The 23,512-nt window shown below is 37.4% G+C and overlaps 1 protein-coding gene across 2 annotated transcripts in view; it reads left to right on the top strand.

The window, feature by feature from the left end:
• The window catches only part of si:dkey-112m2.1 (transmembrane protein 132D), a 140,266-nt gene that overhangs the window by 114,286 nt on the left and 2,468 nt on the right, over positions 1-23,512 (top strand). Inside the window, exons 6-9 of one of the 2 annotated variants that reach the window (XM_067484941.1) lie at positions 8,593-8,736; positions 14,082-14,290; positions 17,337-17,616; positions 22,982-23,173. In XM_067484941.1, the coding sequence (XP_067341042.1) occupies positions 8,593-8,736; positions 14,082-14,290; positions 17,337-17,616; positions 22,982-23,173 (825 nt within the window). Of the gene's footprint in view, positions 1-8,592; positions 8,737-14,081; positions 14,291-17,336; positions 17,644-22,981; positions 23,174-23,512 lie in introns of both variants that reach the window. The other variant, XM_067484940.1, reaches the window with a different exon arrangement.

The raw sequence follows: 23,512 nt of genomic DNA, 5'->3' as shown, positions 1-23,512 counted from the left end.
CGTGTTGATTCCCCTGCCTTTGCTTTCATTTTATCTCCTGCTATATGTTCGGATGTTTGTGAGTGGAAGGGGGAACACTGTATAGGTGCTGAAGGGAATAGACTTTTTAATAGATAATTGATATGAATTGAATAGCTGAGAGTGCCGCAGTGGCAACATAAATCCTACTCACAAGTGCTGTAGGCCAGCAAAGCACGAAACCTGTGAGCATACTGTCAATCTCAGCTGGTTAGTGAATGTGGTTCGCCATGGGTCAGGCGCATCTGTTCAATCAATAAATTATAAATGGCTGGCCAGTGTTAAGCAGTGGTGAGGGCCCTGATCTAGGCTAAACATATCTTGAATGTCTCCTTCCCCTCTTCCTCTTTTCCCAGAATATAGAAGTCATTAGTCTTCTTGACATTCACTACTCTTGCACACCTCTGGAGCTTACAGTACACCTTCTCTAATACACGGTGTACACTATTGTAGCAATGCAGTGTCCTTTACACACAGGTGGTTCTATTGGTAATTACTGAATACTGCTTAATTTTATATGCAAGGCAACATTAATATCATAACTATTATTATTAGAAATATTGTAGTTCTAAATATTCACTTAAAAAAGGCACCATGAGTTAATATCTGCATGCCAGAGCACAACACGGTGGTGCTATCTTCTTAGCAAGAATTAGCGATGAGTTTTCTAGTGTGCTTGCTTGTGTTTTAGTTCATATGATTCAAATGAGACAAAAGGGGAAAAAAGAACCAAAACACTTCCAGTTAATGTTCACACTGTATTTCTGCATTTGATAGGAAGATTGTGTTTTTAACATTCTTTAGGTTTAATTTCAAATTCATGTTATTTATTTTTTTTTTTTTTCTTTGCGGACAACATTGTGATTTGCGACATAATAAATACATGTTGAATGTGAATCCAACTATTGGAATTCACTCTTACTATTGACAGACAGAAGCAGATGCTACTTTAAACACTGCACACAATAGCAAATGATAGGTCCACTTAAGACAACAAGAGACAATTTTCCATCCCAACTCCTCAGTTGAAGGCACAAATAAAGGTCCAATCAGCTGGCTGATTAGCTGATTGTTGATTTACATGTACAGGTCATTTTGCGTGCTTGCCTTCAGCTTAACCTGCCTCTCGTATTTTAGTTTTTGGCAATGCATTTATTTGCCACTATTGTTTTGCATCAATTATGATGTGTCACCTTGTCAAAACATTTTGACCGTGAAACATGAATAGACTGTTATTTAATTAAATCAGTCTTTTGACATTGTGATTAAGTTTATATTAACTCTGCAGCACCAGCTGAAATGTCTATTCTCAGACAATCCTGTGGTTTTTCCTACAAATAAACCACAGGGTCAGTCTGTTTGGAAGCAGGGAGAGACCCTCTTCCTGGCAGTTTTGGCCAACTTGTTTGGTCTGAGCCAGTTTGAGTGACAGTTCTCACACCACCACCAGTGTTTGAAGGAGCAGGTACAGTATAGTGTACAAGAACCCTAATTCTGTAGTTTTTCTTTTGAAACGGTGTTTGGAGCTTCCTGCCATTTGTAAACTCATTGTTTCCAATATCATTTCAATAAATAACAAAAATCACTTCAAAATTTGAATCATTAAACCATATATTTAATTGTGTTTTTAAAATAGATGAATCCAAGCTAAGGACACAGTCAACCCACTGTGCATGACCCCAATTGTATAATATAGTGGATTTGTAGTGGTATGTGGGTGGCAGTCCAATAGCAGCTCAACAAGCGCATATGCAAACTTGGAGACAAATCCAGAAAGTACTTTCACACATCCTCCATGGCCAACCAGTCACCAGATCTCAGCAATAGATTGCTCAGAGTTGTGTGCCACCAGCAGATTTTGTCCTTGAGCTTACAGGCGTTAAAATACAGTAACTATTCCCAATGCTACTGTAGGTTGTCTCCTACCTTAAACATCATTCATCCACAACCATATCAGCCCCCACACCCTTGTACCCCAGCTGCACAGAAGTGTAATGGCCTTTTATCGATTCTTCCTTGTTTTGCTGTCTTTCTTCTCTTTTCCTGCTCTGCTCTCTGCGCTGCATTGAGAGGTTGTTAAGATAAGCTGCTACGTGAGGAAGGAGCAAGCCTTCCTCATGCAAGAAGGCATGCTGGGCAGCAACGGTGTGTTTGTGCTTATACGTGTATGTACAAGTTAATATGGACGTGTGGATGTTAGGGAAGCACAATCAGCTTCCTAAACTGATAGTTGGTCAAGTTAACAATCAGTAATCGTTGTTGCTTTCTTTTTGTTTTGTTTTTACGAGTTATCTGCACATCTTGTAAAATTAGATATAATGAAGAACAGTTAATTAACACCAAGTTACTGAATGAAAAACAAAATTTAATTTTATGAAACTTCCTCTCCTATCTTTTGCTATTCACCAATTAGCCAGCAAACATGCTTTATTATACAGCTTCTGTCAGCTCTGGCTAAACCTTTCCTATTGACCTGTAACATAATGAACACACTGATTTTATTTGTTTAAAATAAAATGCATGCTTTATCGCCAAATTGGGAATCACTGGTTTGTTCACTGCAGCTAATGTTAGTCCACCTGTTGAAAACATCGACACACCTGGGACAGATGTTCTGTGGAATGAGGAAATGATGTTGCACCAACATTCGGCCCACAAAATCTTTTATTGCCACACGTAAAATGCATCTGTGTCTATCAGGTGGTGCTGCTTTTACAGTTACAGTACATCACCTTTCTGCTGAGTATGTTGCACGCATGTTTAGGCACAGTACAGTAGCACAGTAGTTTGTTAACAGAGCCTCAGATAGCATAGATAGCTAAACTGGACAGCAAACACCCAACTTTGTGTTCATAAATGGTAGGTGAACACAAAAAGCCACACTGTCTCTTAGCCTATTTATTCTATATGTATTGTTTTTGTTTTCTGCTGTCCCCCATGAGGCTCCACAAACACATGGAACCTCATGTCATTAAACATTAAGAACTTTCACCATGTGGTATAACCAGGTACTACAGCAAACTGCAATATTTCTGATGGTCACACATGTTCTTCATCTTCTATATTGCTAGTTAATATATTTTTAATTAAATCATTAAGTGCAGTGCACAGTACATGTGTGCTGGTGTACATGATATCTGACTTATGTGACTAATAATTCAGTCATTTGGACACCAGTCCATTGTATACAAATATGCTACATGAATAAGACATGCATTTTAGACCTTTATAACCCCAGGAGGGTATTAGGCACCCAGGCAATGCATGGTGGGAGGTAGGCAGATTTCATGGAAAAAGATGCCGCCTTTTGTGCCTAATGCGTCATTCTTGCTGTCTTGTTAAATTTCATTTAATTTTAGTGTGTGTGTTTGTGATCATGTTTACAGTGTCCAAGCATAGTCAATAATAAATTCAATGTGGCAAAAAACATAGTGCATGTTGTTGGAGCTTATTAAGCCGTCTCTTTTCATACGGTTGTTCCATGTGTTAATTGCTCATTAGGTCAAACAGACACTTCCCATTACACATAGAAGTACAGAACATATGAATAAAGATAATCATTGTTCACTGAGGGACATGGATAAGACTTGATTTAAAGCTCTGTGATGGTGTTGCTATATATCAAACCATTTTTTTTATCTAGCTGAATAAATTTGATTCACTCACAAATGTTAGCTCAGTTCAGTGTTTGCCTTCATTATTCAGCCTTCCATCATTCATAATAACAGAACCACATCTACACCACTGCCATAAGCTCATAAGATATCATCATGAAACCTGAAATGTATTAGGAGGCCTAATGATTTGCCCTCAACTATGTACAGAGCAGTACTAAATGACTTTACCAGAACCCCAGAGTACCTCATTTCTGCCTCCCTCCTGACTTTTCAATACCATTCAGAAACAGACTTTGTTTCTGTCATGGCAGGCCAAACAAATTCACAGATGGTGTAAGAACGATCCATGATAAACAGTGACGTTCACACATTTTAAAATATGTGAAATATATAAGGGGTGCTGGAGGATCACTTCAAAGCATTTTACCACAGTTTATTCAGCACATATTTTGCTGAAAACCTCAAGAGGAAACCTGCGATTGGATGGCATTCTAGATTCCAGAATAAATGTCATTCCAGATCGTTAATATGTCTTTGAGTCTTCTCTCTCTGAGATTATGGCTCAAAGAAAAGGAAAAAAAGAAATGTCCTGCTTTTAACTGTTTTTAACCATGTTCTAAGTCAGTGTTGTCATTATTTCAGTGATAGGGTTTCAGTGAAAAAAAAAAGAGAGCAATTTTACGTACTGTCACCTACAGTAGAACATACTACTTTGCCCCTTTCTTTCAAAAAGTTTTCTTCAAAAAAAAAATTATTGTTAAAATTCTGGATGAAATAGCTCTCTGACATCTGTCTGGAAACTATCAGAAAACAGGAAAATATGATGTGTGAGAGAAAGAGAAAACCTATTATTAATCAGTTTGGAATTCCTTTATCTGTAGTTGAGCTTTATATAATATCTTTTTTCCCCCTCATAGGAGCATGAGGGTGAAGAAACAAAGCAAACATCGGCACCAGTTCTGATGAACAAAGAGCTGTCTGGAGACCAGTTTGCCTTTGCTTTTCAAAGCTTTTGGCCTCTCACTAGTCTTTTATTGAAACTAAGCTGTGATGAGCTGGATCCACTGTTATATCAAATCCTCAGTAAAACCAACACACTGAGAGAAAAAGGATTACCAGACGTTGTCTTAATTGATCTCATTTTCTTCTCAGTGCTGCTCTTTACGGCCTTGAAGTACAACTTATGATATCTCTTTAATGCCTGGAATTTGACATCAAGTGTCATTGTTTTTTTTGGTTTGCAGTAGAAATGCGTTCCAAGGAGTAGCTATAAAAACACTAAAATGACTATAATGTGATCCTTCTACCCAGTACACCATTCATTAAAGAGAAACCCCACTGATTTTACACATCAAAGCCTGTTTACAGGTCTCAAAGTGAATTGATCGCTATGTGAAAAAAGTTGTATAAAGCCTTTTGTGGCTCAGGAGGGACCTACCCAAAATTTGATAAATTGCATCAAATGATGTTACTTGAGTCAGTAGAATACAAATACAAAATCTGGATCTAGCGTTTGAGTAAGAAGTGAGCTTATATTGGACCTCTGGCTCAAATCTCGATGCTTGAGGCCAGCAGCTGATTCAAATGTTAACACCTCTTTAAATGGCTGTTGTATATTATTACTGTATACCCACAGTTATGCTTTGGACCGGCCAAACTGCATTTACCAGTAGGTCAGAAGGAGCATGTTTTTGGCTGTCGACGCCTCTTATGAAGTCAAACTGATTCATGTTCAACAGCACTGACAGCGATTCAAAAATATTTGCTTTTCTTCTTATCTGTTTTCTAATCTTATTAGTCAGAGAATTTTTGCCTAATTAGTAACTTTTGCAACTTTCTTATTAATTGTAATTTGATATTGACTAATACCTGAAGGGCTGTGCATTGTGTGATGGAACACAGCAGACAGTAGAGGACCACAGCAGAGCAGGGACAGCTTGGCAGAGCACAGTCGACAAATTCTGAGTCTCATTCTAGCACCAGCCTGAAATCAATATTGTTCACCCCTAATTCAAAAAAAACTTGGGAGGATGTGTAAAGTTAAAAAAACAACAAAACAAACAAACAAAAAAAAAACAGAATACAATGGTTTACAAATCTCATCAACATATAATTTATTGAAAGCAGAATAAAAACAACATATCAGATGTTGAAAATTAGACATTTTATCATTTCATGGAAAATATTAGCTAATTTTGACTTTGATGGCAGCAACACATATCAAAAAAGTGGGAACATGGGCAACAAAAGGCTGAATAAGTCATTGCTGCAAATCAAAAACAAATTTGACAACTAATTACGTTAATTGGCATCAGGTCAGTAACATGACTGTGTATAAAAGCAGAATTTCAGAGATGTGTAGATGAGTTATTAGCTTTAATTATAACTTAGTTACTTTATTAGTAACTTTCTAAGCAAAATGACAACATCATCTTAAAGATCTGCTACTTTTTGCTATGTTGTACAAAAAGATGAATTTCTTTTCAATTCTTTGTTAGACAATTTATTTGAAAACTGAGAATTCAAATTTTGCAAGACACATTGCTGACATTTAATTTTTTACTTAATATAAATTAAACATTATGGCTGCATGACATAATCCTTTGCAATATATATTCTGACATGAAACAAATACAAAATTCTAAACCAGAGAACTCATAGGTACTCGGATATAGTACAGTTGGAAAGAATTAGTAATTACAGAATGATTAAAGGGATTTCTTCAATGCATCTTTATAGAAATGCAGACCATGTTTCTTATCTTCCTTCTCTCTTTATTGATCCATCCATTATCTGAAACCGCTTACCCTGTTTAAGGGCTGTGGGGGGATGGAGCTATATAGGGCTAGAGGGAGGTTCCACCCTGGACAGGTCGTCGGTCTATGTCAGGACCAGCACAGAGAGACATACACAGACAACGATTCACACTCACATTCCCACCTATGGGCAATTTAGAGTGACCAGTTAATTTGATATGTGTGTCTTTGGACTGTGGGAGGAAACTGGAGTACCCAGAGGGAACTCATGCAAGCACAGAGAGAACATGCAAATTTCACGCAGAAATTCTTCACAGGTCCGCCGGGAACATGAACCTGCAACCTCGCAATGAGGTGGCAGCACTAACCACTCCATCATCGTGGTGCCCTGAAATATAAAATGCCTCAGGTTTACAGTAAAAGTCCAGCTGCACACCAAGCAGCGATCACACGTGCAGTGTGGATACAGGTTCAAATCAAGCCAACTGAGCTATAAAGCAACAACAATGACAAATGGGTAAAACAACACTTTGTAAAATCACTAAGAGCTGATAACTAAACACTGTGATCTTTCATTTGACATGCTACTCTTATGGATTTAGATGTCATATCTGTCCTCTCAATTCACTCTCGGCACCATGATAGTGCTGCCTTACTCCCTGCAGTGTTTGCTGTTCTACTATTGAGTAGATTCCTCTTGTAGATTACTCATGTAAATTCCATAACTTTTCTTTTTTTTATCAAACAGGAACACTGTACCATCATGTTTGTGTTGGAGGATTTGCCTAACTTGAAACTGCTCATCCTGGTGGGGCTACTGCACATGCACGCACGTTGATGGCAATGCTGAAACACTTTAGGGTGCAGCCCTAATAAACATAATGATAAATAAAAAATACTTACTCCGAGTGTCAGTGTAAGACATATCAGAAGGTAAACACACAGTCACCTAAACACGTGGGTGCTTCATCTAATCCCTGTGGGAGTAAATATTACTGCTTATAGATGTTGATCATTATGTTGGGCTAGTTCAACACATTTTGAAGGGACGCATGATACGAAGGACCTCAAATGACAACTATAGTCAACAATTTCAGAGGATCTTGCCTCTGAAGACATAATATTTGGATCCAGGCCACAGATCAGCTGCAACACATCAAACATAGAAAGTGTGTTGCTACCCACAAAGTTTAAGCATCCTAGTTTTTATCTATATGTTGGTCTCTTTATGTACTTACTGGATGTATTTACTAACACTTCCAATCTGTTTTATACATTGGCCATTCTTATTTCTCACTCTCCACCCTTGATCCAGGTCATTTGCAATGTGCAGTATGTGCTATGTTTTTCCCTGACTCTGTAATATTTGTTTAATATTTATCCTGTTCTTTGCCAATTATGTATATAAAGCTCTTTGTAACTTTTGTTGTAAAATACTATTTAACACAGAGAACACACACAAATAAGTGCATGTTACTGTCCTGTTCAATCTCAGTCAAATCACTGCACTCAAGCTTCTGAGAGTGAAACTAAAGGCAATAGAGTTACGTTCAGTAAAAATGAGTTGCACTTTGAGTGAGTTAGCTATGCAACAAGTAGCAGCATTAGGGCATACAGTAGCTCACACAATGAGGTGAGATCTCAGGGGAACTGAAGCAATACATGCATTTTGCTTAAAGGTGTCAGCTGGATAATAGTGAGAATCATTGGAAAAGCATCAGCTACATGCCTGGTAGTCGAGCACTATTTATGGAAATGGAAATTTCTTTACTTGTGAATGGCAAACTCAAAACTATTTGTTCATGCTCTTTCTGGTTATCTTGGGAATGTTCACATTTTTATTTTTAAGCCTTAAGCTGTACTCCAACATTTAAAAATGATGTTCGTTTGGTTTCTATAGATGAGAACATCACTGTCAATTCAGTCTCTGTATGTTTAGAGGCAGTTCTGTTTAACGTAGTACAAACACACACAGTAAAGAGAAAATAACTTACTGGAGCTCCATTGATTAATCTTTACAGCCGTCTAATTTTTTCTAATTTGTTGGTACATACTGTATTTGCACAAATACAGTATATTGGATGAAATACAGTGATTTAAATGTGTGGATATCTACATTGATATTGACCTCAAATATTGTAACCCGTTACAGATTTATTACAGTCAGTAATACTGATTTAAGCTTTTGTTTCCTTTTGCAGGACACTGAGATCCTCAACACAGCTGTGCTCACTGGGCGAACAGTCGCTGTGCCAGTAAAGGTAGTCACTGTAGGAACAGACGGAGCGGTCTCCGATGTGACAGAGTCAGTGGAGTGCAAGTCAACAGATGAGCAGGTTATCAAGGTTAGTGGGGCATGTGTTTAAGAAGCTGCTTTTTTCAAATACCTTTTTTTTTTTTCAATTTCTCTTTGTATCTTTTTGATCTTGATTAACTTTTTTCTAGTGGTATGTGGGTGGCGGAGTAAAATGAACAAAAAGTATTTGTGGTATAAAAGTGGGTTGTGCATATTATCAGGTCCTGCATTTTCTCCAACAACGTAGGCTGTTTTTGTTAAATGTTATGCCAGAAATTGCAAGCTTATAAATTCTTTAGAAAATCATAAACAATTACCAATCATTTGGGAAAATCAGGGATCATTCAACATTCAATACTAACTGATGCAATGAGTAAATGAATACCTAAATAAACTGAAGGATTAGGTTTTGCCATTATGGGATTGTTTTCTTTCCTGATGGTATGAGCATATTTGACAATGCCAGGATTCATTAGCCTCTATTTATTAAAAAAAAAAAAAGTAATTCAGGAAGCATGAGACATAATTTTTACACATGGATTGGGCACCGCAGACCACATTGAGAATCTTTATCCGGTGGTCTGACTCTCTCATCATTAATAAAAGATCTTGGTGAAAAATGAATGCAACTCCGGATAAAAATAAATGTTGTGACATACAGTGAGCTCTTCAAAACAAGGCCATGATGAATGCTTGCTGTAATCAAAGCTAAAGGTGGTCCAGAGAAATATTGGTGTGCACGGCATTTCTTTTGGACAGTATGATAAAATCTTAATTGTTCTATTAATGATGTACAAGCTAAAATAATCCAAATATTCCCTGTGTCTTGTAGACTAGTAAAATAGCATGTGTGCACAGAGGGTGTATACAGTGTGCTAAACTGGCCATGGTACTGTACCAGCACATCAACAAACTCAGCAAGCTTCATCAATCTACAGTAACAAAATGCGCCTTACAACAAGAAAAGCATCAAATGGCAAAGCAGAACAAATGCGGTCACCAATACACAAGACATAGTGCCCATTCAAGCGGTTGAGTGAGAGAATTTCAAACGAATCTGAATACTTTAGACCCAAGATACACAGAGCCTGAGTTACAGAGCCTGTTTGAATTACATTCAAACAGCTCTGCCTAAAATGGATGATTCATTTTACTAAACTTCATCTCATAAACTGCACAAGGTTTTTACATTTTGCCAGTAGTGTCTTTGCATTATTTTTAACAAAATCCCAGACAAATATCCGGAAATCATGTTTGTCGATAACAGCTTTCAAAATGTCATGTATTTTAATTCTGTGTGCTCCTGCTTCTGTAAGGAAACCAAAAATACAAAATATATTAAAGTAAATAGACTAGAGGAGCAGAATATACAAGAACTGCGGTAGTGAATTCTTATTTTTAATCATTTAACCTACTGAACTGACATGACGAGACCAAATTCAACAAGATTGCAGCTCAGTTTCAGTTTTGACAGAAGTTGCTTTTTATTCTTAGTGTTTGAATGAGAATTATGGTGCAAACCCACACACTACTGTAATCTTGCATCACATCTACAATATGAATTTGGTGATTGTCTTGTTTTGTCTTGCAGCTTCTGTTTTTAACTACACTAAGATAAATTAACATAAAGAAATTCAATAATATAAAGCCTCTTTAAATGCTTTGGGAAGCACAGAATTTGTTGCTGATGTAAAAGAATTTAAATCACTACTGTAGCTTGATCCTGTAAATTAAGAAGGTACAGTAGGCAAAGAATGAACTTTATACCGTAGTGATATCAGATTTGATGTTTGTTCCTCTCTCATTAAACAAAGGCAAAGGAAAGAAAAATAAAGAAAGTCAAACAAGGAAATAAACATTTTTCTTTCCTAATTGTGGTTATGTGTGAAAGAAAAAAGTAAAGTGTTACAAGTGTGTCTGTGTTATATTGAGGAGCTGATTTTATGTGTTTCTGTGTATCGCTCATGCAAATAAGAGAGAAGAGAAAAGGCAGATCTCTCAAAGGGTTTAATTATCCACTGAAGTAGTACCACACATTGTGACGCTGACCTCGGTAGCGTTCTCCCCTTCCCACCCATCTGGTTTGGGAACAGTAAGCGGTACCCCTCCTCTCTCCACCCTATTTTCAAAGGAAACTCAAAATAAATCACTTTGTTATCTGGGTGCATTTCCATCTTTCTAAACTATTTCACTGAAACTTTATGGGTTCGTGCCTTATTTCTGCAATAAAGACCATGGTGACATTACCCTAAAAATACCCCAAAACAAGGCACCTTAAACCCTAAAACTGTATTGATGTTTTTTCTTTCTTTTTTTTTTTTTTTTACTTATTTTATCCCAGCACTACAAACTGCAAAAGCTGCTTCATCAGTCAACGGACAGAAAATAAACCTGAAGCTATTTTGATAAGTGCTTAATCATTCAACTCATTTTAAAGCTATCAGGACTCCTCCCTAGCATTGACCTTTGTGGACGCAGCTAATCACTGTTAGCCACTGCTGGGACGGGCAACAAACTAATTAGTCTTTTTTGTGTTTTGGAATTCCCCAAACTGCACAATAACAAATTGCCCTCATATCGAAGCCAGACAAAGACGGACAGCATATTTGCTTGGTAAAATACCAGCAAGCAGATGCAGCACCCAAGATTGCTATAAAACCACAGTCTGGGTCTGTGAAACATAGTGATCTACTGCTCACAACAACTAAACTGTAGCAAAAATTAACACATGGTAAATACTGTGTTAATCAATGAGGACTCTACAACAGCCTTGTTCCACCCTTGTGAATTTCTTTATAGCTAGAACAATAGAACATGCAGTGTATTTGCTGCTGTAACGAAGAATCATGTAAGAAAAATATTACTTAATCTAATGACTATACTGTATTTAGTGGTGTCCTTATTTATATACAGTATGTCACCCAATACATGTTAAGCCTGCATGATTTGCAATGCAATAAGTTTTTTTTTTTCTTAACAAAGCAAGTGACATTGCGTTGTGTGTGGTTCAATGAAACCTGCACGGTGATAATAAAGGCTATGAAGTCAGACGCCCAATGTTTTTATGCAGTGCAGAACATATCACCTTGCAGAGATAACAGTTATATTATTGTGGTTGCGATTTTAGCTCAAACAATAGAAACACAGGTGACATAGAAGCAGAGTGAACACTATCAAAAAACAAAAAACAAAAATAGAGGTGAGACTTAAGTGACTAAATGAGGAGAAAAGTGGATTCCTTCAGCTGACTCTCCGGATGGCTGCCTTTTGAAAACCATGTATATTTGTACATGTATTGTGTACTTATGCTCTCCTGTACTCACCTCACCATTATTTTATTTACATACAGTATATATAATCTGTTATTCTGCTCACACACCTGCTCATTTTCCATTCTGCAACAATGACGGTAGAAGAAAATCTTCATCTGGATACCCAGGTCTTTTATTTAACTCGGTCTATACGTGTTGTCTACTCTACAATACTACAGTGTAAAATACGTTTGAGTAGTACACGACACAGTAGTTGCTTATCTATCCACTTTCTGTTCACATACTGTAACTGAGTTACATGAGTGAAGTCACAGTCTGGATTTCCCTGAAGGCTCTCCACTCATGATTTAAAAATAGAACTCACTCCTGTTAGGCTACTTCACATTTTTGAAAGTTAAAGCACTTTTCCTAAGGAGTATTTGTTTCTTTTGCCATGTCTTCTTTTATATCAATAAAGTCACAAACAGTATAGAGTTAGCAACAAGCGACTGGTATTGACTGTTTTCCATTGTTTATCAAATAATCAATTAGGAGAAAATGTTAGGATGCAGCGTAAAATGTAAATGTCAAAATAAAATCCAAATATTTGTAACTCATTTAAAACATGCATTTGATTGTAAATCAGGCTTGTTCAGATGTGGTAAATTTGGGCAGGTACACAGCTATGTATTTACCACCGTCAACATTAATGTTGCTGGCCTTTGATATGCTTTTCTTTTGTACTATGTTCCATCAAATATGGGTTTAATTCACTTTCTAATCATTGCATTCTGTTTTTGTTAGGATTTTACACAGACAAAGTAGTTTACAAAATGACAAAAATGCACACAAACGAACTAATTGCATTGTCGAACTAATAGTCCAAAACCCAAAGATATTTAAAATCATGGAAGCCAGAAAACAATTTTAAATGAACAACAGTGAATGAGGTAAAAACTGTTGACCAATTATTAATTGTTAATTAATTGGCTAATTTCAACATTAATGAAGATTTTAACTCCTGCGTCGCATGAAATGTCAGTTACCTTTGAGTTCTACAAATTAGTATTTTTGTACAGACTTCCACTCAAAGCCTCAGTCTTTCTCACACTTGATTTCAGCTTAAGAATAGTTCTTTCTGAAGCGAAACCTCTTCACATTACAGTACGAGTGTAACGTGTAGGAGGTGTAGTAATGTTGTAGAAGACTGGGGTTTGAGAGTAAAAGAGCAGGAGAGAAAGAGAATCAGGAAATGAAAAGGAGGAGGAGGAGAGAACTAAGAGATACCAAGCTTTGTTCTCCAGAAATAGGGGCTGGACTGGCATCATTTAATAGTAAAGCTGCCAAGCAGTGGAGACAGATGACAATCTTCTTGCGACTACTTTGTTATAAAGAAGCAATTGTCAGTACTGAGGACATTTTCTGAAATTACTGGTTGTGCCAATCACGCTTCTCATGGTATTTGAGATTAAAATGAATTGAAATACGAGTGATTACAAACAAAATTCGATGACAGATTGAAGAATAGAGTTGGTCCTCTGACTTGTACAAGGAAAGGGGAAAATGTTTGAAGAGATTCTGCTTTATTGAAGATGAAGGTTACTTCTGATGTTCATGCTGAATCATTTATACAATTTATGTATGTTGGCGATGCATTTGAGAAATCTTGGTAACTAATAAAAGTTGTATATGATTCGGCTCGTCGTAATTTGGTTTTAACGAGTGTTTTGTTCTTGGGTTGGATGGACCAGGTTTGTCTCTCTTCTAAGCTCCATCTGTTAAGTTGGATGAAAGTCACATATTAGCCCACACGCAGATGCATCTGTGAGCACACACACGCACACACTGAAGAAATTGAGCAGACCTGTCACTTGAGGTTTCATTGAAGCAATGCCGAATCTTTCCACCCGTCAACGTTACAAAGAGGCTGCTGACTGAAAAACTTCAAATGGGCAAAAGAACAGAAGATAATTTTCCCATAAGCACTTAATGTGAAAATGTGAAATGACAAAATGTGACTTTTAGAGCCATGCTAAATTAAAATAAAAAAAAAACATTTACTTGAAAGTTCCTATCAAGAATGTGAATAGTTTTTTCTGTCTCATCTGTTTATCTCTATTATTTTTCCCTTTTCCTTCTGCAGGTGTCGGAGAGATGTGACTATGTGTATGTCAATGGAAAGGAGACAAAAGGAAAGAGCAGAGTGATGCTCAACTTCACCTACAGTTTTCTAAGTGCGCAGCTGGAGATGAGTGTATGGATTCCCCGCCTTCCATTGCTTATTGACGTCGCGGACCCTGAACTCAGTCAGATTAAGGGCTGGAGGGTCCCCTTTAGTATGGGCAATAGGAGGTAAGGTATTGGTGTATCTATAGTGTTGTCGTTTATATAGTGCATTATTGTTAAATTAAGTTTTTATGAAGTGCGAGTAGTAACTCGTTGGTCCAGATGTAAACTGAATTTTGAGGATTTATCAAACGTGCACCCATATATCACAGTCCAAATGTCTTTATTTAGGTCACTAACTTGAGAAGTGTTTAACCATCCCTGCCTAAGAATCTGAACCACATTCTTCACTTGGTAAAATTAATGAAAGCTGCGATAATTTGGCTCGGTAGGGTTGTTGCACACTTGTGAGCCATAAAATGCAGGTGCAGCTGCAGAGGTGGTAAATGTGCGTCTAATAATTCACTGGGATGTTCTATCAGTACCTGGTACTTATGCTGAATAGGATATTAATAGATATTTTGAGCAATTTTACAGCATGAACAACATCTATGAGGCTGAAAAGTAACGCTGCACAAGAATCTGCGCATGAGTGAATGAATTATGAGTTGTAAAAGATGGCTCTAATAATCCTATTTAAATGTATTTGTTAAAGTTAATATGGCTGAATAAAATTCTAAAAACTCAGTGAAGTAAAGATAAATGAATGAATCACACTGAATAATTTCACTTTAAGAAAAGCTAGCATAATTATTATTAATTCTAATCATATGAACAGAAACTATAGTGAGAACATCAAGTGCTGAAATGCTAGTGCGATCATAATGTAAAAAGGAATTTAATTGTTTATGCCTAGTCCTAACTGCCTTTTCATCAGAACCAGGACCAGGATTACATTAATACAAAATTTATGATGTGAAATCATGTTGTTGGTGATTTATTCATGTTGATAATGAGTGAGAAAGACAAGTCACTACAAGCAGTGGTGGCAATGAAAATGAACATCAAATCTGACATCAAATTCTGTTTAAATAAAAAAACAAAAGAGTCAAATTCAGCTGTCAGTATCCCACCTTGGGTCTACTGTAATACTAGTGATTCAAGTAGAAGAAGTACCTCTTCCACTGCTGAATTAGGACCATTGGCTAATGTTTTAATTACAACCCAAATCATAAAGTGGATCTCCTTTGGATTCATTTCATAACCAGTGTACACACAATAGTTTTTAACCCATTGTAATGCATTTGTACACACATGTAAGGACATTTCAAATATTCTTTATTGTACAGCATTTGTCATTTATCATTGGATCTCTTCTTTTAAATTATATTACATCTGTTTCTTTTAAAGGTATATAATGCCACAAAGGCACTGTAGTGTCAGTCCCATTAGGCCACGACCCACAGGGTGGCACTCTAACACAAATACCCCCTTCTAACCATCAGTCACGCCTGTCAGCTGCATCACAGCATGACGAACACATCATATGTGAAGTTTATGTGCATATTTGTAAGAGATATTAAAAAATAAAATAGGAAAGCTAAATAAGAAATGTTTACTTGGCATAAGTTTATCTGTGTGTGCATACTTCAACTTTGTACATGTTCGTGAGCCACCTCATTACTCCCTAACACCTTGGCTGACCTGTCACTCATTGCTACAATCTTGACCTGACCCCATGTTTCTGTTGCCAGCCACAAGAGTCACCTTGTTTTAGATTGCTGTCCTTTCCCTGATGTGGGGTAAGGGAAGGGGAGGGGATGGTGAAGGGATGTTAGGAACTAAGCCAAGCCATTGGGCCACAGCATGCTAACCTGTCAGCCCGTTTTTCTGCCTGACCGGTCATGCCTCATTAAACCTAATGGAAACTGTCACTGTCACTCCCCCCGGCCACTTGACTGGTAGGGAGAGAAATGCAGGCACAGCTTGAAAGAGCAAGAGAATAAAGGTGTGTGTGTGTGTGTGTGAGGACAGAAAGACAAAGACAAAAACTGAAGTGAATGAGCTGAATAAAAGATTAAAGTCAAGATAAAAATTACAGAGTGAAAACCCGACTTGCAGTGTGAGAAGGAGATAATAGGAAAATAACAATACAGGAAAACAAAATGGAACAGTGATGTAAAATGAATATGAAATGGGTAAGAGAGACGAACATGCCTATCAGCTATGTTACTGTTTCTCTTCATCATCAACATGGGTCTTTGGAGCAGATCAGTGTCCCAAGGCCACATTTTACCTGTCACTGCAGGTCCCATAGCTCAGCTTGGAAACCAAAGAAATGTTTTTTGAAAGCACCTGTATATAAGCATGATTTGGGGCTAAAAAGAGTTTTAATGTATTTTGGAAAGAACTGGGACCTGCAAGTTTTAGCAGAGAGAATTAACTTAAGTTAATCAGTAAGAAAAGGGGTTTTTAGACCAATAAATGTGATATGTTATGAGAGTTCTAATTTTGTGTTTACAAAATTACAGTAAAACTTTACCAAAATCAGTGTGTGCTCTTCTAGCTGATTACATGACTGTTTTCTCCTTTGCAGAATTAAAGTGGAGTTTTAGCTATACCTTCTCCAATATAATGAGGGTCTGTTAATGTGATAAAGGCTTTATAAGCTTAACTTACATTGGAGCAAATTCAACTGCTGGGTTTGCAAACATTCATTTGTTACAAAACATATCTTCTGAGACGGCTATATCTGCACAGTGTTTGCCGTGGGCCAAATAAATGACAGACATACAGCAAAATATCAGCTGCCCTTTTAAAGAAAATGAGAAGGCAAGCAAGGCGGCAGTTTGTCTCTGCAAGCTGTTTTTAATGGATTTTTGAAGACATTGGGGGCCTATGACTTTCACGAGGTCAGGCAAACCTGCAGCAGAACTGCAGACAGTAGAGGCTTTGACTGCAGTGAATACATCAGAGGGGTTAGACTATGTGGGTTTTAATGGTGATAAGGGAAAAAATGACTTACATTGAATTGTGATTTAAAAAAAGTAAAATTAGTGTGTTAACCTTTTACGTATGTTTTGTTCTCTAAACACAAAGAGCTGTTTAAGTACCTACCTCAGAAAGACCATGAAGTCCATTTCTGATACTGTTACCACTCCTCACTGTTATAAGAAGTTGATCAGTGCTTATTCCCATTGATCACCTTCATCCTCTTTTCCTATTTCATTAGGTATGAGAGGGTCACTGATGACAAGGATGATGATGCACCAATCAAGAGAACAGAGAACAGCTGTGTGGCCCAGTATCAGAGCACTACGCTGCGTGTGCTCACACACTTTGTGGCAGATACAGAAGAAGCATTAGGAGCTGCAGAGGAGGACGAGTTGGGTCACCACGACTTCCTGCTGGGTAGTGACTGGCAGGTGGAAGTGACACAACTGGTGAAGGATTCTCTCAGGGTGGAGGACCCGAAGGTTGCCCAGCTGCTGGAGGGCCAAGTCCTAATAGGAGTGAGCGCTGGGAACACCAAACTACAGGTTGTGTGTGTGTGTGTGTGTGTGTGTGTGTGTGTGTGTGTGTGTGTGTGTGTGTGTGTGTGTGTGTGTGTGTGTGTGTGTGTGTGTGTGTGTGCGCTTGGAACAGCAAAGTAAACATTTGTCATGTCATTTAAAGAAACTTGGTGAGCACACCACCAGACCAGATATAAGCCATAATGATATTAATACCACATTTAGCAGTTGTACACACAGTTTTACAATCATTTAAAGTTGAGAGTGTACAAGTTACATTAGTAACTTACATTGGTTAAATTAGTAACTTAGTAATATTAGTAACTTTTAACATTAGTCCTGTTTCCTGACGGAACAACATATGTCTACAGTGAGAGTGGACTGATAAACCCCTTGTATGCCAGCTATTCAGCACTAAAAAACGGACACACAAAGTTAAAAACTACGCCAAAGACCAATGGAAAAGCTAAAACAAATATTTTTCATAGGATTAAATGGAGACTCTTCTTGAATAACTGGAATATGAATATTGGACTATTCATCAGACAGCTGGATACATGTGCATATCTTAACAACTTTTTTAAGCAATATTTGAGGCTATCACAGTGAGTTTTTCAGGGTTGTTTTGGGTTCTGCTGCCCCCATGTGGCCAGAAAAATGAAAGAATGCAGCTTTAAACAAGTCATTTGCATGCTGAAACACAAAAGTTACAGAGAATATAGAGCATGAACCCACAGGTTTGGCAGTCGGGAAAGTCGAAAGGGGATCAAGTTACAAAACAATGATATTGATACATACAAATAACACTCAGGTCTGTCGTAGACGGCATGATCTGCAGCCTCTTTCTAACACTCTCTCACTATTATACACATGCTGAAAATTGAACATGTATCTAATACAGCAGCTGGGTCCTTGCTCAAGATGGCACATGTGCCCAATCGCATTGTAAATCAGTGGGACATGTACAACACTGAACAACACAGTGTTAAGGCACTAGACTGGAATAGTGTGCTGCTGCTTCTGCTTCTTTCTTATTAATTGAACAGCTGTGTACACCAGTGAGTGTTTATATGTGTGTGTGAAATGGAAGGAAAACTGAAGAGAGAAAGATGCTAGATTGTCTTGCTTTATGCTGAGATTGATAAAGCGGAAAAAGGAAACCGAAGATGTGTGCAGACATTTCTGATTGTCCGTTTTACTGCAAAGTAATCATCTGGCTGCTTTGGTTTGAAGGGTGGCTGTTCTATAAGCCATATCTCAGAATGAACCGCAGCTATATAAGGGATTATGCCTTAAGATACAATTCCTTATATTTTGATGGCAATACATAAATACATTCACGTTTTTTGGTTCCCATCTGCTGTGCAGCTTGGATAAGATCTCATGTAATGAATCATAATTGCTGTTACCTATAAATGAGCATATCTCCTTGAAATGCAAATTACATAACTGAACACAGAGGTTAATTGTACCACTTAAAGCAGGCGTAATTCGATAGTGAATGTTTATCCTACTTAAAAATTATCACTTGAAGTGTCAGGGTTTACTGGTCTAGTGTTTGGTATGCTGATCAAGTTGTTTGCAGAAAGGTTAAGTCACTCTGAATAAAAACACCATCTTCATTTAAGACAAAGCTTTTGGTCTTTTGGTCATCACCCAAAGAATTTATGTAAACAAACATTAAAATGAAATGTACGGTAAACAACAATTCCAGTTGTATGCAATTATTAAAACAGTATTTGTTTTGTTTTTTTATCATTGAGTACAGACTTCTATATGGAAATGTTAAAACGTGTAATTTAATATTCATCACAAGCCAAATAGAAAATAGTTTAAATAGTCTTCATTGTAACCAATGGTTCCTGTTCATTTAGGTCTATTCAAAAAATAATAATTGAAAAAATGAGTGAAATGAATGTTTTAACATTTTTCAGCATTATCTTATTCTTTTATGGTAATACAGGTAAAAGTTTAGAGTGATATCAACAGTCTACTGCTCACTTCTTGGGTGTTGGCTGGCTGAGAGCCTCCAAAATCTCAGAGGAGAGTTGGCTGTCAAATAGCACTACTTCTATAAACTATCCTGCCTGAGAGTTAGGAAGAGACATAGGCAAATCCATATTTGCCTATGTCTCTATGTTAACATTGTTAAAAATATTAGTTCAACTTGTGAGCCCCTTCATTAAATGTCACCCCAGACTATGTCTTTACTGCTCAATCACTGTAAATCATCCAGAAAATGCTGTGTTGAACTATATCCAGATTTGTGGAGGCTTTGAATACATAGCACATTAGCAGTTTAATTTAAGATCACTGTGTAAAGTGTTGGAATGAACGACTAAAATGGAAGCTGAGGATTTTAAAAGCAACTGAGCTTTTAAGAGATCCCATAGTGACCACAGACTTGGTAATGTGATCAGTAATATACTAGGCTGCTTATTCAACCTTGTATCAGGAGAAAGGAAGGATTCATTTGAAACATTCTCACATTATACCCCCTGCATGCAAAACACACTTTGCTATTAACCTTTGTAAAGTGCCAATATGATGAGTCAGAGAGACATGAATTGGACAACACTGGATTATTAACACTGGATTGTATTACTGGCTGCACCAGACTACAGTAGATCCAGGTGCAAATGTGATTTTGTGGGGTCGGGGGGTGAGAGCCCTCAGAGATTTGGACAAAATCCCCACACAACAAGGCTCTGAGAGCTTTGAATGGGAAAGGAGGAAGCCTGGAAGGGGTCTTTAATTGCTCTCTTGGGATGGGATGAAACTCTGGAACTGGTCTGAGGAAGGCACTTGACATGTCTAGAAGTCTGGTGGGAGAAACTCATGAACATGGATGTAGGCCAAAGGCAGAACCTGCAATGTCTAAGGGAGGGGGGATGACGTGTTTAAAGATTGCATGAGAGACTCTGATAAAGGGGACGAGAAAGGGTCTGACTTGTTCCACCCAATCAACAAACACAGCCTTGACATCCCTTAAAAGAGAGCAATAGAAAGTCATGACAATTGCTAGTTGCCCATGTAATTAGGGTTAGGTTAAGGGGACTGTTGATTTATTTTACAGTATGAATAAACATGCCTCACATCCTCTGGAGATTTCTGTAAAGGCTGTGCATCCATGCAGCTTTTGAGAAGAATTATTAGAAGGTTTAGCAACGCTGCATGCTTTGCTAACAGAAATTAAATTTAGCTTCTTTTTATTTATATAAATACAGATTTAGATATATCGATATAGAGACAGATGGTATTCACCCAATAAACCTGACGGTGCGAATTTAACCTCCAAAGCTAAAGGCAAGGCAAATGCATGTTGGTTTTAGTAGAATATATTTTTGTTTTACTGTCTGAATCCTGCACAATTGCAATTTAACCAGTCATGTTGCCTGTGCAGTTAATTTCATCACAAGTCACAAGCCTGTGAAGTATGCGTAACTTCCAGAACATTTCTTGTCCGTACTAAAAAAATGTAGAAACCAAATGCACTGAATTCTTATTGTGAATTACTCAGCTTCACTGTTAATACCAGCCTATTATCATCTGTCCGTATAAAATTTTTGGAGGTTGCACTGACTTTACCTTTATTTGATATTTAAGGATATGAGTTTGACTGTGTGGGGAGCAAAAGGGAAAATAAAAAGAGGTAAGCCAAAGGGAAGAAAACTGGAAAAGGGGCTGTACAAATGAGGCCGTGATCGTTGCTGACAGTTCATTATAGCTGGTAAATGCAGCCGTGCGGGGGCGGCTGGGCGAAGAGACTGGAGCTCTAATTGGAGCGGATGGTAGAGATTCTCATCTCATAACAATATCACAACAATTTACATGCTTACACCTCTGGAAACTTGGAGGTGGAGGATGTGTTGGGTGAAGATTATATGTTTGCATGTTAGTTTAGGAGCATGTTTATGTTAGTATGTGCTTGTTTACACTGTACAATCATGCTTTTAATTCATGCAGTTCTTAAAATATGATATTCATAACTAAGTAGAGAAATAGACGAGGTGCAATTCTCTCTTCCACTTAGCAACATTTTTTGACAACAGGGCCTGTTATTTCAGCAAGTTCCTAAAAACAACAAGTTTACGTTCAAATGACAAAGCCCACTACCAGACATAGTACTTACTTTATGAGTCTTGTTCAATGAGAGAAAAGGAGGATGTATTTTGTAGAGCAAAAATGTTCATGATAGGTCGAGGTGGACCGATAAGTCAACAAACACCTACACTTTTCAGTGGGAGAATATTCATTCCTAGTTTTTTTAACCAACGCCATCATTTTCTTTTATCCATGGCGTTGATCATTCTCTACTCTTAACCATGTCCACCTAAACTTAAAGGTGCAATATGCAGCTTCCCTGCACCGCTATGCTCTTCTACCAATTTTTTATACTCCACCACACTATGCACATCCCTTCAAGTGTTACATTATGAATTTACTTTGAATAAGAATGCTGCCAAACTTGTAAATCAAGCAGAGATCTATAAAACTCTCTGACATAAGGACAAGCCTAGCTCCAAAAAATGTGCTTAGGAGCCAATATCTCTGCACTGCTGGGAGTGCTGCTCAATGAGTCTGACTTCCACCTCTCCACAAGTTTTACAGTACATTTCTACTAAAAGCAATATTTGATAAAAGTTACACATTCCTGTTGGAAACTACAGTTCATTGTCATCTATACAGACAGTCAGTTAAGGTTTGTTTTACCCTCTGCCATAATCACTGATTTACCTTAACACTGTTATTATTGTAGCATGACACAGAGGTGCCCTAAACTTTACAACGTACTAGCCAAAGCCAAAATCAATTTCAAAGTTATTATTTAAATCTGAACCATATTATTTTCTTACAAGGAAACATCACAACATAAAACAAAATGGTTTTTGAGGCATGAGTTGTAACTCATTTGTGAAGAACTGATACATGATGTCAAAGTTGTCATCAGACCAGAGATACTGTCTCATTCTGCAGAGAAGTTACAAATAATATATTTTGTTCTTTAGTTTTATGTACTTGATATTTGAAATAGGGCAGTGTATTCTCAGAATATACAATGGATTGGCAGTAGTGGTAGTAGACCACTTTTTTTATGTAAATGTATTATTACATTCTCTAGTGCAAATGAAAAATGTGTGTCAATGTACAGTAGTACTACAACCCAGTGTATAAGAATACATTCACTGAAGGAATTACAAAGGCTTTTCTTAACAAAGTCTATATAGCGTGAGGTCTTTGGCCTGCAGGGATGGGCATCAACATGGTTGCTAGTAAATTGGATTTTGTTCTTCATTCGTAGCAACAGTGTCATCTTGGATCTTAATGTTTTACCATGACTAGCAAGTGTTGGCATGTGTTGCAGGTGTTGTCCCCTCTGACATCGTCAGTCCTCGCTGAGAGGAGCATCAGAGTGCTGGATGATAAAGTGAGTGTGACAGAGCTTGGGGTACAGTTGGTGTCTGGACTGTCTCTGTCCCTGCAGCTCAGCCCAGGGAGCAACAGGGCCATTGTTGCCACTGCAACCACACAGGAAGTTATGGAATCACTCAAACAGGTATGAGCCAGTTTTCAAAATATATATGATTAATGCAATATTTTCATTAATCATTCCTTTTTTTTTCTTATTCATTTCCTTTTTTACCGTTTAACCTTGTGTATTGTATCAGATATACAGGTTCAGGGTTGGATCACAGTGTATGATATGATTGATTTTTTTACATATCCAACCAATAAACGGCTCTTTTGGTCAGTAATTGTTTTCACAAATAGAGATCCAGCGAATGCCTCTACATTTGGTGGGAAAAGAATATTTAGTTTTCAGGAAAATGTAGTGTCTTATCCACTGTACCCATTTGTATCAATGAGCCTTTCTACTGTTATAATGGTTCACTTT

Source organism: Channa argus, chromosome 18 (genome assembly GCF_033026475.1).
Source record: "Channa argus isolate prfri chromosome 18, Channa argus male v1.0, whole genome shotgun sequence".
Classification (NCBI taxonomy): Eukaryota; Metazoa; Chordata; class Actinopteri; order Anabantiformes; family Channidae; genus Channa; species Channa argus.
Note: the sequence above shows the minus strand (reverse complement) of the source record. Positions and strands in the feature narration are given on the sequence as shown.